The sequence below is a fragment of the Staurois parvus genome, unplaced genomic scaffold, assembly GCF_062004578.1.
Source record: "Staurois parvus isolate SC_StPar_1 unplaced genomic scaffold, SC_StPar_1.0 ptg000139l, whole genome shotgun sequence".
In the NCBI taxonomy this organism is placed as follows: Eukaryota; Metazoa; Chordata; class Amphibia; order Anura; family Ranidae; genus Staurois; species Staurois parvus.
Window position 1 is genome coordinate 1,037,598 of NW_028317935.1, and position 12,397 is coordinate 1,049,994.

The 12,397-nt window shown below is 45.0% G+C and overlaps 1 protein-coding gene across 1 annotated transcript in view; it reads left to right on the forward strand.

The window, feature by feature from the left end:
- The window catches only part of VTA1 (vesicle trafficking 1), a 339,129-nt gene that overhangs the window by 250,934 nt on the left and 75,798 nt on the right, over nt 1-12,397 (forward strand). Inside the window, exon 7 of the mRNA XM_089673508.1 lies at nt 9,916-9,999. Within this exon, the coding sequence (XP_089529634.1) occupies nt 9,916-9,999 (84 nt within the window). The remainder of the gene's footprint in view (nt 1-9,915; nt 10,000-12,397) is intronic.

Here is a 12,397-nt window from a genome sequence, read left to right on the forward strand (position 1 = left end):
CTCAAATCTCATGTAATCTTAAACATGTTCATAAAATTTCAAAAATAATTTTAAACTCTCAGCTTTCAATAAAATCATACCGGATTATCCTGCCATATCCTTGTTTAGGCACTTATTGTTTTAGGGTGAAAATGCTTTGTCCTTTTCTCCTACTTGGGCTCTTGCATTTCCTCCTTGTCACACAGGCTTCTGATGGAGACTACAAGGAGCCATTTTAAGTCACAATTATTATTATTACATCGAGTTTATATAGCGCCAAAGGGTTTGCTCAGCGCTGTACAATAGAGGGGGGGGACAATACATGAAACAGTACAGCAACAACAAACCGCACACGAGGGGTTAGAGGGCCCTACTCTTTCGAGCTTACAATCTAGGAGGGAGGGGGTAGTGGTACAGGAGGAAGTGGCTGTAAGGGATGTAGTGGTAGGAGGATTGAAGGAGGACGGCTGTTAGGTAATGGTGGGGTAGGCTTCCCTGAAGAGGTGGGTTTTCAGGGAGCGCCTGAAGGTGAGGAGAGAAGGCAACAATCTGATGGATTGGGGTAGTGAGTTCCAGAGGATGGGGGAGGACCTGGAGAAGTCTTGCAGTCGTGCGTGGGAGGAGGAGACCAGGGAGCAAGACAGAAGGAGGTCCTGTGAGGAGCGAAGGGTACGGGTAGGGTGGTACTTGGGAATCAGGTTGGTGAGGTAGTTAGGGGCAGTGTTGTGAATGGCTTTGTAGGTCAGAGTTAGCAGTTTGAATTTGATGCGTTGGGCAACCGAGAGCCAGTGGAGGGATAGGCAGAGGGGGGTGGCAGAGGTGGAGCAGTTGGTGAGGTGGATGAGTCTAGCCGCTGAGTTCAGGATGGTCTGAAGCGGGGAGAGCCTGCGCTGGGGCCGGTGAGAAGGGAGTTGCAGTAGTCAAGGCGCGAGACAATCAGGGAGTGCACGAGTAGCTTAGTGGTGTCTGGGGTAAGGAAGGAGCGTATCTTGGCGATGTTGAGGAGGTGGAGCCTGCATGTGTTTGTAAGTGATTTGACATGAGGTTGGAAGGAAAGGTTTGAGTCCAAAGTGATGCCAAGGACTTTGGCCTGCTGGGCAGGATTGATGGGGGTGTTGTTGGTAGTGATGGATAGGATGGGGGGGTAGTGATGGATAGGATGGGGGGGGGGGCATGGGCAGGGGGAAAGATGAGGAGCTCGGTTTTGGAGAGGTTAAGCTTGAAGAAATGGAGCGACATCCAGTCTGAGATGTTGTTTAGGAGGTGAGTGATGCGGGCGGAGACTGTGGATGTGAGGTGAGGGGTGGAGAGGTAAATTTGAGTGTCATCAGCGTAGAGGTGATAGTTGAAGCCGTGGGAGTGTATGAGTTTGCCAAGGGAGGAGGTGTAGATGGAGAAGAGAAGGGGTCCGAGGACAGAGCCTTGGGGGACCCAAACAGAGAGGGGGAGGGGAGGTGGCACCGTTGTAGGAAACGCTGAAGGAGCGTTGGGATAGATAGGAGGAGAACCAGGAGAGAGCGGTGTCTCTGATTCCAAGGGAGAGTAGTTTATTAAGGAGGAGGGGGTGGTCAACTGTGTCGAAGGCCGCGGAGAGGTCCAGGAGAAGGAGGACAGAGTAGTCGCCTTTAGCTTTGGCGGTTAGTAGGTTGTTAGTGATTTTGAGAAGGGCGGTTTCGGTGGAGTGTTGGGGACGGAAACCGGACTGTAGTGGGTCAAGGAGGTTGTTGTCAGTTAGGTGGGCGCTCAGGCGATCGTAGAATAAGCGCTCAAGGAGCTTGGAAGTGAGTGGCAGCAGGGAGATGGGTCTGAGGTTGTTTGTGTCTGTGGGGACCAGGGAGGGCTTTTTGAGTATGGGGGTGATGTGCGCATGCTTTAGGGGGGAGGGGAATGCGCCAGTAGAGAGGGAGAGATTGAAGATGTGGGTGAGGGAGCGGATGAGGGAGGAGGGGGGTGACCGAAGGAGATGAGAGGGGATAGGGTCCAGGGGGCACCTAGTGAGGCGGGCTTCTGAGAAGACCCTGGTGACTTCCTCAGTGGTAGCAGGGCTGAAGGAGTACAGTGCTGGGGGGGTTACGGTAAGCGGGGCCTTGGGTGTGGTGGGGGGCAGTGCGGTTGCGAGTTTAGAGGAGGGGAGAGATGAGGGGGTGATGGGAGGCTAGGTGGGGAGGTAGATTGCGAGTTGACTATGTCCTTCCGTATTGCGTCAATCTTGTTGTGAAAATGGGTGGCGATCTCGTGGGCGGTGAGTGAGGTACTGAGTGGAGGAGGGGGGAGCGAGCAGGGAGTTGAAGGTGGAGAAGAGTCGGCGAGGGCAGGTGGAGAGGGTGTTGATCAGGTTTACGAAGTAGGCCTGCTTGGCGGCGTGGAGGGAGGAGGTGTAAGTGAAGAAGGCAGATTTGTAGAGGGAGAACGCACCAGGGGACCTGGTTTTGCGCCATAGTCTCTCCAGTGCGCGACTGCAACGTTTGAGGCGTTTAGTATGGTCATTCTGCCATGGTTGAAGCGGTCTAGGTTTGATGTGGTTAGGGGTGCCAGAGAGTCTAGGGCAGCTGACAGTGAGTCATTGTATGTGTTGGAGGCTAGGTCAGGACATGACAGTGGAAGGATGCTGTCGTGTAGGCGGTCGGCAGCCGAGTGGAGGGGGGCCGGGTTCAGGTTGCGGCTGGTGGTGGTTTGGCGCCTTGGGGGGGGGGGGGGAGAGTTAGGGGAAGGGGAGATGGAGAAGGTGAGGAGGTGGTGGTCGAAGAGAGGGAAGGGGGTGTTAGTGAACTGGTTGAGGGTACAGAGGTGGGAGAAGACGAGGTCCAGGGTGTTCCCATCGATGTGGGTGGAGGATTGAGCGTACTGTGTGAGCGCGAAGGTGGAGGTTAGGTGGAGGAGTTGGGAAGTAGCCGGGTTGTTGTCGTTGATGGGGATATTGAAGTCTCCAAGGATGATGGTCGGTAGCTCAGAGGAGAGGAAGAAGGGAAGCCAGGCGGCAAAGTCATCCAGGAAGCAGGGTATGGATCCGGGAGGCCTGTAGATCACTGCGATCCTTAGGGGGGGGGGGGGGGGGGAGAGCCGGATGCAGTGAGCCTCGAAGGAGGAGAAGGATAGAGAGGGGGGGTTAGGGAGGACCTGGAAGGTGCTCAGCGGTGATAGGAGCAAGCCGACACCACCACCTCTGCGACCGCTCGGTCTGGGTGAATGGGTCCAGATGAGACCTCCATGGGTGAGTGCCGCAGGGGAGATAGAGTCAGTGGCCCGTACCCAGGTTTCGGTGACCGCTAGGAGGTTGAGGGAGTGGGAGATAGAGGTCATGGATGGCGGTGCAAACCGAGCGGGCGTTCAGGAGTGCAACCGAGAGAGGGGGGATGGATGCGGAGAGGAGGGGTACAGGTATGAGGTTGAGGGGGTTGCGGCGGCTGGCGGGAGCAGGGGGGTCCCCGGGGGGGGGGGTGAGGTGGTGAGGGGCCAGGGTTCGGGGAGATGTCCCCAGCGGATAGGAGAAGGAAGAGGGCGAGGAAGGTGGCATGGGAACGGGAAGTGCAGGAGCATGTGGGTCTATAGTTGTGGCACGTGGGTCGACGGGGGGAGTGGAGTAGCAGGAGGAGGTGGTGAGTGCCATAGTGGGGAGAGCGGAGAAGTGAAGGGGCAATATAGAGCCGATTTGGGGGGGTAGGCGGGTAGAGGGAGGCGATTTTTGGGATGGAGGAGAGGAATACGAGGAGGAGGAATGCAGGTGGCATGTTGGGGTGAGCGGGGTGCTGGTCATCTAGGCAGACATGGTCATAATCAGAAAACTCACTCTGCTAAATGTCATGCAGCAATTGCTGGATGCATGCACGTAAACAGGAAGTGGTTGCAAGAAGGCTGCAGAACATTAGCAGCGCTACGTTGCAAAAAACAACGAATATGGGGTGAAAACAGTAAATGTATTGAAAAATGTTTGCTATGTACAGTTCTTTAGAAAACAAAATGTAATGTAAGTGCAAAGTCCATTGTATGAGCATTTTTTTTTCTTTCAATCATTAGGGGCACAGGAATTTTGAAACCACGTGGACACTGGCAACTGTCATTCCTCAGTTTTTTGCTAGTGTAGTCAATCCCTTTGGATCCAATCCTCCCTGATATGCACCTCCAATATCTTAGGGCTCATGTCCTCATGTCTTGGAATTGAGTCAAGTTCCCCAGAGCAGCTAACGTCTGCTTCTAAGAGGGGTTATGTTGTACATAGATCCCCTGGCCTGGACCTGTTCAACATCACCTTGGTTCTGCAAGATCCTCATGTTTGAGAAGGTTTGGAAATTTTCCCTGTGACATAATTAGTAACCCAGTCCCTACAATGGATGACATTGAGGGTGTTACTCTCAACTGCACAGTTCCCTTTAGAGGCACTGTTTTTGCCTTCTGGGCCTCTAAGTCTTGTAGTCTCTTTTCTCAAGTACAAAGATTTGTGCACTTGGAAGTGTTTTTTCTCTTGCAGGGCAGAATGAAACATCACTGGAGTTCATGGCGTTTACTTAAATTGTCATCAGACAACCCACACTGCTTTTGCAGCCAGTTCCCATGGGGACTAGGTGTCTGGGAGTCTTAACTATCTGGCTAAGATTCATCCCCCTTATTCCATGGCTGTGGAGGCTTGACTGGATTGTGGCAAGTTGGAGGACTTGTATCAGGTACACAAGTTCTGCAGGGGGTTTTGCCTGTCAGGTTCTGGTGACATTGCTGGGTTTCTTTGTAGACAGGTCTGTTGGTCCTACAGTTTTCTAGCATTGCTGCTCCAGTATGAGACGTCTGTCTTCCCACTCGTGTCTATTTTAGTGGGTGGTACTTCTTTCCTTTTTCCCTATTGTCATTCTCTTTGACTTAAGGGTCTGTCTCCAACTTCTTAGGTTCTTGACCATCCTGTTAGGGTATAATGCTAGATAGGTCTCTATCTTGATTATCTTCTGACGACATTCGATGGCTGTCCTAGGCATCCATACTCCTTCTTGGAGCGATTCTCCCTGATACCTAGGGTTAAAAGTTTATGGCTTGGGCTTTTTGTTATCCATAGACCAGCTGGTCTTACCTTGAGGGCCTGTTTTCCTTAGGTATAAGGAAGTGTTCCTCTTGTTGGCCATTCATGCCATCAGTCTTTTCTTCCTGTGTGAATATTTATATTGCTTGACTTAGTGGTTGCATGGCTCTTAGCTTCTGATGGTGCTGTGCAGGCTTTCCAGTCAGTTATTTTCTTTGGCAGGGATTCTTTCCTGGCATCAGGTTGATTCTCTGTGACCACCTCTGGTTGTTATCAGTTCTCCTTTCTTTTTGGGAAAATTGCCTCTTTTGGTTCAGTTTCAGGCATTAGTGCTTCTGGCTATTGCAGGTGACCTCTGATTCCCTCTTTGAACCATCATTGGCTGTTGCCCACCCCTTAGTTGAACTGCTGTTGGATCTCCCAACTGTTTGAGAAGCCCAGCGTACCTCAGTGGATGAGAGAATAAGATTTGTGTACTTACCACACAATCTTTGAGGGGCACAGGTACCTTTGTACTGCTTGGGGCTGGCCTTCAACTTTTTTTATTCTTTATGCCATAGTCCAAACCTTCTGTAGGCAGCAGTATGTAACCTGAATGGTTTACAATTCCCGAATCCCTGTTTTCCCCCAATGGATTTCAAGAAAAAGATTTTGCTTTAAGAACAGGAAAGCTCAATTTGCTAAGCAGTACCATTTATTTGCCATCATTATTTTTAGTAAGAAGAGTGTTACAGATTAGTGAATTGAGGTTAAAGTCAGCAGTGCCATTATTAGTTCATGGATGAATGGTGTACCAAGTCATTAACTTGCAGCTATAAAGCTGATCACGGTATCTGCTAATTTTTTCCTCCTGTTAGCTCACACTAATTCCAGCTTTAGTTAACCAAAAAAAAATGCTTCTAGTACAAGCATCTTCTGTTAGGAGATCTTCATTTTATGTTAGTGAATATTCATATTGGTAAATTCTGTGTTTGCTTGGGTTAGATTAGGTTCTAAAAAGATTATTGAAAGTATATTGAGCCCTCATGTACACTTGATGTTTTGATAATGCTGGTAAATGTGCATTTCTCATCTTTTTTTTAGCGTTTTTTTCATTAGCGTTTAGCGGTGTTTTGCAGCGTTTAGCGGCGTTTTCCCGCATTTACGTTTTCTAGTCTTTTTTTTTTGTACCAAACAAAAAAAAATTTTTTTGTAAAAAAAAAAAGTACAAAAACGCCGGTTTGCGGCATTTTACCATATTTTACTACATTTTTCAGTGCTAGAGCGTTTTTACAGCTGAACACCTCTAGAAACCCACTAGTCCTGGTTTTTTTTTTTCCAGCCAAAAAATGTTGATTACAGTCTATGTGTGCATGGACACATAGGATAACATGTTGGGGTGTTTACTAGCTGTAGAAAAATACGTCAAAAGCCAAAAACAGCAGCTGTAAAAACGTCAAGTGTGCATGACGACTTAGGCTCTGCTCACAGTAATGCAATGCGATTTTTGGCATGATTTTCAGTACGATTATGTTGTGCAACTTTGATGCGACCTGGTTGCATTTTTGCATGTTCTGTGGGGCCAAGTAGCACAGGAACCTTTTCTAAAATCACAGCGTGCTGAGTCACATTGATGTGACTGGGCACCATTGATAATGTAATCTCATTCGATTCTGTGCGACTCAAGAAATCAGAAATTGCATTAATGTGAACAAAGCTATAAGAAATCTTGATGCATATCATGAGTAAGAGAAAAGAACATGGTTAAAAAGCTCTAATAAAACCATTTAAAAAAAGAACACAGTATCCTGTTATAATAGTAAATAAACAAAGTGTAAGGTTCTGAATCCCCTTGGAAGCACAAAGTTAGTTCAAGTATATATGAAATAAAAGCTATTTTTTAGTTTTGGAGAGAATGAAAGGTTTCGATTCTCTATCAGGATTAAAGTGGTTCTTACGCCTAAATGTTTTTTAGCTTAATGCATTCTTTGCATTAAAGTAATGTTTTGTAATGTAATGTTTTTTTTTTTTAATTGTTTTGTATTGCCCCCTCACATCCCCCCCACACCCAATACTTGCCTGAGCCTGATCTTGATCCAGCGCTATGGGTAAGAGCTGCAAAGCTGTCTGTGTTAATGGTCACAGGCAGCGTGACTCGAGTTTGAGCATTCAGGGGTGCCACCATAGGAAGCGGCTGGCGGGGGGACTCGAGATGAGAAGGATCCGGGCTGTTCAAACCATCTATGGGCAGGCTGATGGTACCTAAGTCAATACATTGAACAACTTGAGTACAACCACCATGTGTGATTTTTCCATGAGTATATTGCCAGTGTCTATAGTAGCTAGTTCTCTAAGCAGGGATGACTCCCCACGCCCCATCCCCCCCTTCCGGGAGAACACAATAGCTCCGTGGGAGGGATTCCCCCATCAACACTGATTGTGTGACGGGGAAGCGACTGAATTTCTTCAGGAAAGAAAATAATACCTTCAACGGTCTGCTTAACAAGTATCTTTCTATACCTGCAGGTTCTTAATGGGCTAAAACATGGAAAATCATGAATTAATTGTGTATACATTTCATTGATCCCCCCCCTGACATTCACTAGAAGTTGTGTTTTGCGTTTTTACTTTTGTTTTATTCCTTTTTGGAGGGTTCCTTTTTTGCTCTAAATAAACACATTTCTGTTTGAACTCACATGCACTGCACACTGCCTTTCATAATCATGTTCCATTTTCGTCAAAGATCTATTTTAAAAACAGTCATTCATGTTACATATTCTGTTACAGTTATGATGTCAGTTATGATGTAGGAGTTACTTCACTATTCTTTAGCTATCATTGATCGCATTGGAGCTCTTGTGAGAGAGTTTTAAATATATTTTACACCTTTCTGTCAATTGTATCATTGTTCTTTTTTTTCAGGGCTCAGTTAAATGTATTCTCTTGTAATTCTCTGAAAATCGCACAGTATATTCACTCACTGGCCACTTTATTAGGTACTCCTTGCTAGTACCGGGTTGGACCCCATTTTGCCTTTAGAAATGCCTTAATTCTTCATGGCATAGATTCAACAAGGTGTTGGAAACCTTCCTCAGTGATTTTGGTCCATATTGACATGATAGCATCACACATTTGCAGATTTGTCAACTGCACATCCATGAACCATTGATACAAGGTAGGATGAATCCATGCTTTCATGCAGTTTACTCCAAATTCTGACTTCACCATCTGAATGTCGCAAATGAAACTGAGACGCATCAGACCAGGCAACATTTCTCCAATCTTGTATTGTCCAATTTGGTGAGCTTGTGTGAATTGTAGCCTCTGTTTTCTGTTCTTAGCTGATAGGAGTATCACCGATGTGGTCTGCTGCTGCTGTAGCCCATTTGCTTCAAGGTTCAGCATGTTGTGCGTTAAGAGATGGTATGCTGCATACGTTGGTTGTAGCGAGTGGTTATTTGAGTTACTGTTGTCTTTCTATCATCTCAAACCAGTCTTCCCGTTCTCCTCTGACATCAACAATGCATTTTTGTCCACACAACTGCTGCTCACTGGATATTTTCTCTTTTTTAGAGCATTTACTGTAAACCCTGGAGTTATTTGTGCGTGAAAATCCCAGTAGATCAGAAGTTTTTGAAATACTCATACCACCCTGTCTGGTGCCAACAACCATGCCACGTTCAAAGTCACTTAAAGGAGAAGTACAGCCAAAGCTCTTTTGACTGTACCTCCCCTGTAGATCACAGAAGTGCAGTTTTTTTCTGCACTCCTGTGATCTGTTTTCAGCTGACAGCGGGCTGAAGCTGTCAGCTGATGTCACTCAGCTTTTCCAGGCTGGGGAAGGATCCTGACTTAGAAGTAGGGATCCACCCCAGAGTCTGGAGTGGCATCTGGCTCAGCCAGTCTGCGATCTGCTGAAATCTTGAGCCAGCCACTCCCTCCCCATCCACAGTCTAGCGCTCCAGTGAATGCAGGGGGAGCAGAGCAGAAAGCGGTGACTGACAGTCCCGCTCTCTGCTCAGAGCGGCTGTGAGAACTCAGCGATCATTTGATCGGATAGATGCTTCATCCACCTAGGTAAGTATGACAAGGCAAAAAAATTAAATCCCACACTTCTCTTTTAAATTCCTTTTCTTCCCCATTCTGATGCTTGGTCTTTCATCACGTCTAGATGCCTATATACACTGAGTTATTGCCATATGATTGGCTGATTAGCAATTTGTGTTACCAAGCACTTGAACAAGTGTACCTAATATAGTGGCCGGTGAGTGTACATTTTAGTTATTATTGCCTGTTCTGTGTTTTATGTTTTAGATTTCCTTCAAGTGCTTTGGGATTATGGACTTTGCCCACAACTACAGCCAAAACATCTTTTGGGGTTTTTAAACAAAGTGTAGAAAAATTAGAACATCTCTCAGGCTTGTATTGCTGTTTGTTTAGCTTTTTGAGAAGATTTCCTGTGTGGTCATTAAGGGCCCATGGACATCTATGTCTTGCAATAACAAGTGTTTTGCTGAAGTGTGCGGCAAAACAAAGTCTTTAGGCATGTGTCATTTTTTTAAATGCTTTTAAAGAGTGAAAGGATGAGTGTGGTTATCAACAGTTGACAGCCAATGTGTTTTGGTTGTCATGCACAGATCCCCCTGAATATAACAGAAACAGGTTTTATTTAGTAGTTTTCTTAGTTATGTAAATACTAAAGGGCTGCAATGCAGAGCAAAGATGTGAATTGTCAGATGAGAGAGTGATGAAAGGTCATAAATTTTGTTATATATATTTTTTTCTTGCTCTCTGTGTCCCCACAGTGAGATGATTCCTTTTTAATTTCCCGTGTGGTCACCAAAGCAGGAGGCAAGATGAAATTATCATTCCTCATTCTATCTAAAACCAACGAATATACTTTTGCTGTACGTGGTCTTTGCCTAATAATAATCTTTTTTACTCTATTAATGCAGGTGCATCAAGCACAAACATTGCTCATCCAATGCCACAGAACATACCTGTTGTAGACCCATCACTGTATAATACACCAACACAAGGTAAGGTTAAAATACAACATGTAGTATAAAACATTGGATCATATGTTATTATGGTGCATAAACTGCTGTTTTCTTTTTTCTCTGGATTGGCACAGAGTATGGAGAGTATGTCATGAATCTTGTTTGGCATGGTCAAATCATCTTTGCAGCTTTTTTTTATAAAAAGGGGTAAATTTGAAAGGTGAGAAAGCAGAGTGCAATGAGGTAGATTCTAATTTATAGAACGAGCAATACAGTCTTGTTACAAATAAAGAAAAGACAAATAAGTTATTTCTTATAGCAAACGTTACATTTTTGCAGACATTGGGTCTTGTGTTGTAAGCAATAGATTCACAGTTGGCATGTAAATTCAATTTTGGAAATCAATAAAATAGAAGACAGTGGTGAGAACATAAAAATGGAGATATGAAAATGTGGCAGACATATATATCTGGAAAGCAGGCTGGGACAGAACAAGATCAAGAGACATAATCTAATGAACTACCACCGTAGTAGCCCACATGACTGCTATGGGGCCCTGACCTTGGCCCAGGGAGTTGTGGGGGCCTCTGTAGTTACATAGTTAGTCTGGCTGAAAAAAGACAAAAGTCCATCCAGTTCAACCATAAAAAAAAAGGTATAATCCTATACCCACAGTAGATCCAGAGGAAGGCAAAAAACCCAGCAAAGCATGATCCAATTTGCTCCTGCAGGGGAACAAGTTCCTTCCTGATCCCACGAGAGGCAATCGGATATTTCCTGGATCAACTTTACCTATAAATCTTATTAACCAGTTATATTCTGTGTATCTAAGAAAGAATCCAGGCCTTTTTTAAAGTAATCCACTGACCTGGCCAGAACCAAATCTTGAGGGAGTATATTCCACATTTTCACAGCTCTTACTGTGAAGAAACCTTTCCATATTTGGAGATTAAATTTATTTTCCTCCAGAAGTAAAGAGTGCCCCCTTGTCCTCTGTGATGACCTCAAGGTGAATAATTCTACACTGAGTTCACTATATGAACCACTGATGTATTTATACATGTTGATTATATCCCCCCTTAATCTCCTCTTCTCAAGACAGAATACATTCAGTTCCTCTAATCTTTCCTCATAGCTGAGCTTCTCCATGACTTATCAGCTTGGTTTCCCTTCTCTGTACTTTCTCCAGTTCCCCAATGTTCTTTTTGTGAATTGGTGCCCAAAACTGAACTGCATATTCCAGATGAGGTGTTACAAATGATTTGTATAGGGGTAATATGATATCTCTTTCTCTGGAGTCTATACCTCTTTTAACCCATTGACGCCGACATCACACAAATATGGGCTTATTTCTGTGGGGCCGCATATTTGCGTACCTGTCTTTGTGCTGGGAGCGTGCCACTCGGCGCGCTCCCAGCACAAAGACCACGGTGTCACGGAGAGCCCCGGGTCCCGTTCTAACGATCGGGACCCAGGACTCCCGATTCTGGGTCATATGATCGCTATGATAGCCTCTGATTGGCTATCACAGTGATCAGTCACTGTACAGCCCGGCCCCCTTGTTTTTTTCTATCTATGAATGGAGAAGAGAGATACATTGTATCTCTCTAACTCTTTTAGAGAGAAAAAAAAAATGTTTGTAAAAAAAAAAAAAAATAGAAGATAAATGCAGATATCTCCCTGAGGAAGTCACATGACCCGGTGACGTAACGCGTAGGGGAGAGACATCCATTTGAGATACATCGGAGAGAGGCTAGGAGAGGAGGAAGGAGACCCCAGGAGGGGAAAAGGGAGATATCCATCCATCCATCCATCCATCATGCCCTTTACAGAGCATACTTATTGAGTGGAGAGACCCCAGATGGAATATAATCAAATTACAACTATCCATTTAATGTTTGAAGGAATTTTACATAGGAGGAATATAATCTCATCAGTCCTATGAGGACAAAAAGCATTTTTTGCCTATAATCTTAGGCATAACATAAGGTGAGCGCATATTAAGATTACTGTGCACTTGGATTTTGGGAGAGGTATCCTTAATTTTGAACACAATCGGAAGAGGACTTTGTGTTTGTTTATTTATATATTGATTTTGATATACACCTATAATTTTGATTATAATTGGAAGAGGACTTTGAGTTCATTCATATATATATCGATTTTGATACACTGACATTTCAACACAGTTATTGATTTGAATAATGTAGGGTGTTGCATGTATATTTGTGATTTATATAATTTTTGCAAATGGGACGCGGCACTATTATCTATTAATTTGAGTCACTTAGCACTATTTAATGAGTTGGTGTGAGTGCCAGCGAACCACAGGTGTGTCTATTCATGCAATTTATTGATTATCACATTCATTATCTGTCATAGTAGCTCACAAGTATATTCATTTTTTTAGACCAAGAAAGATTACAGCCACAACTGC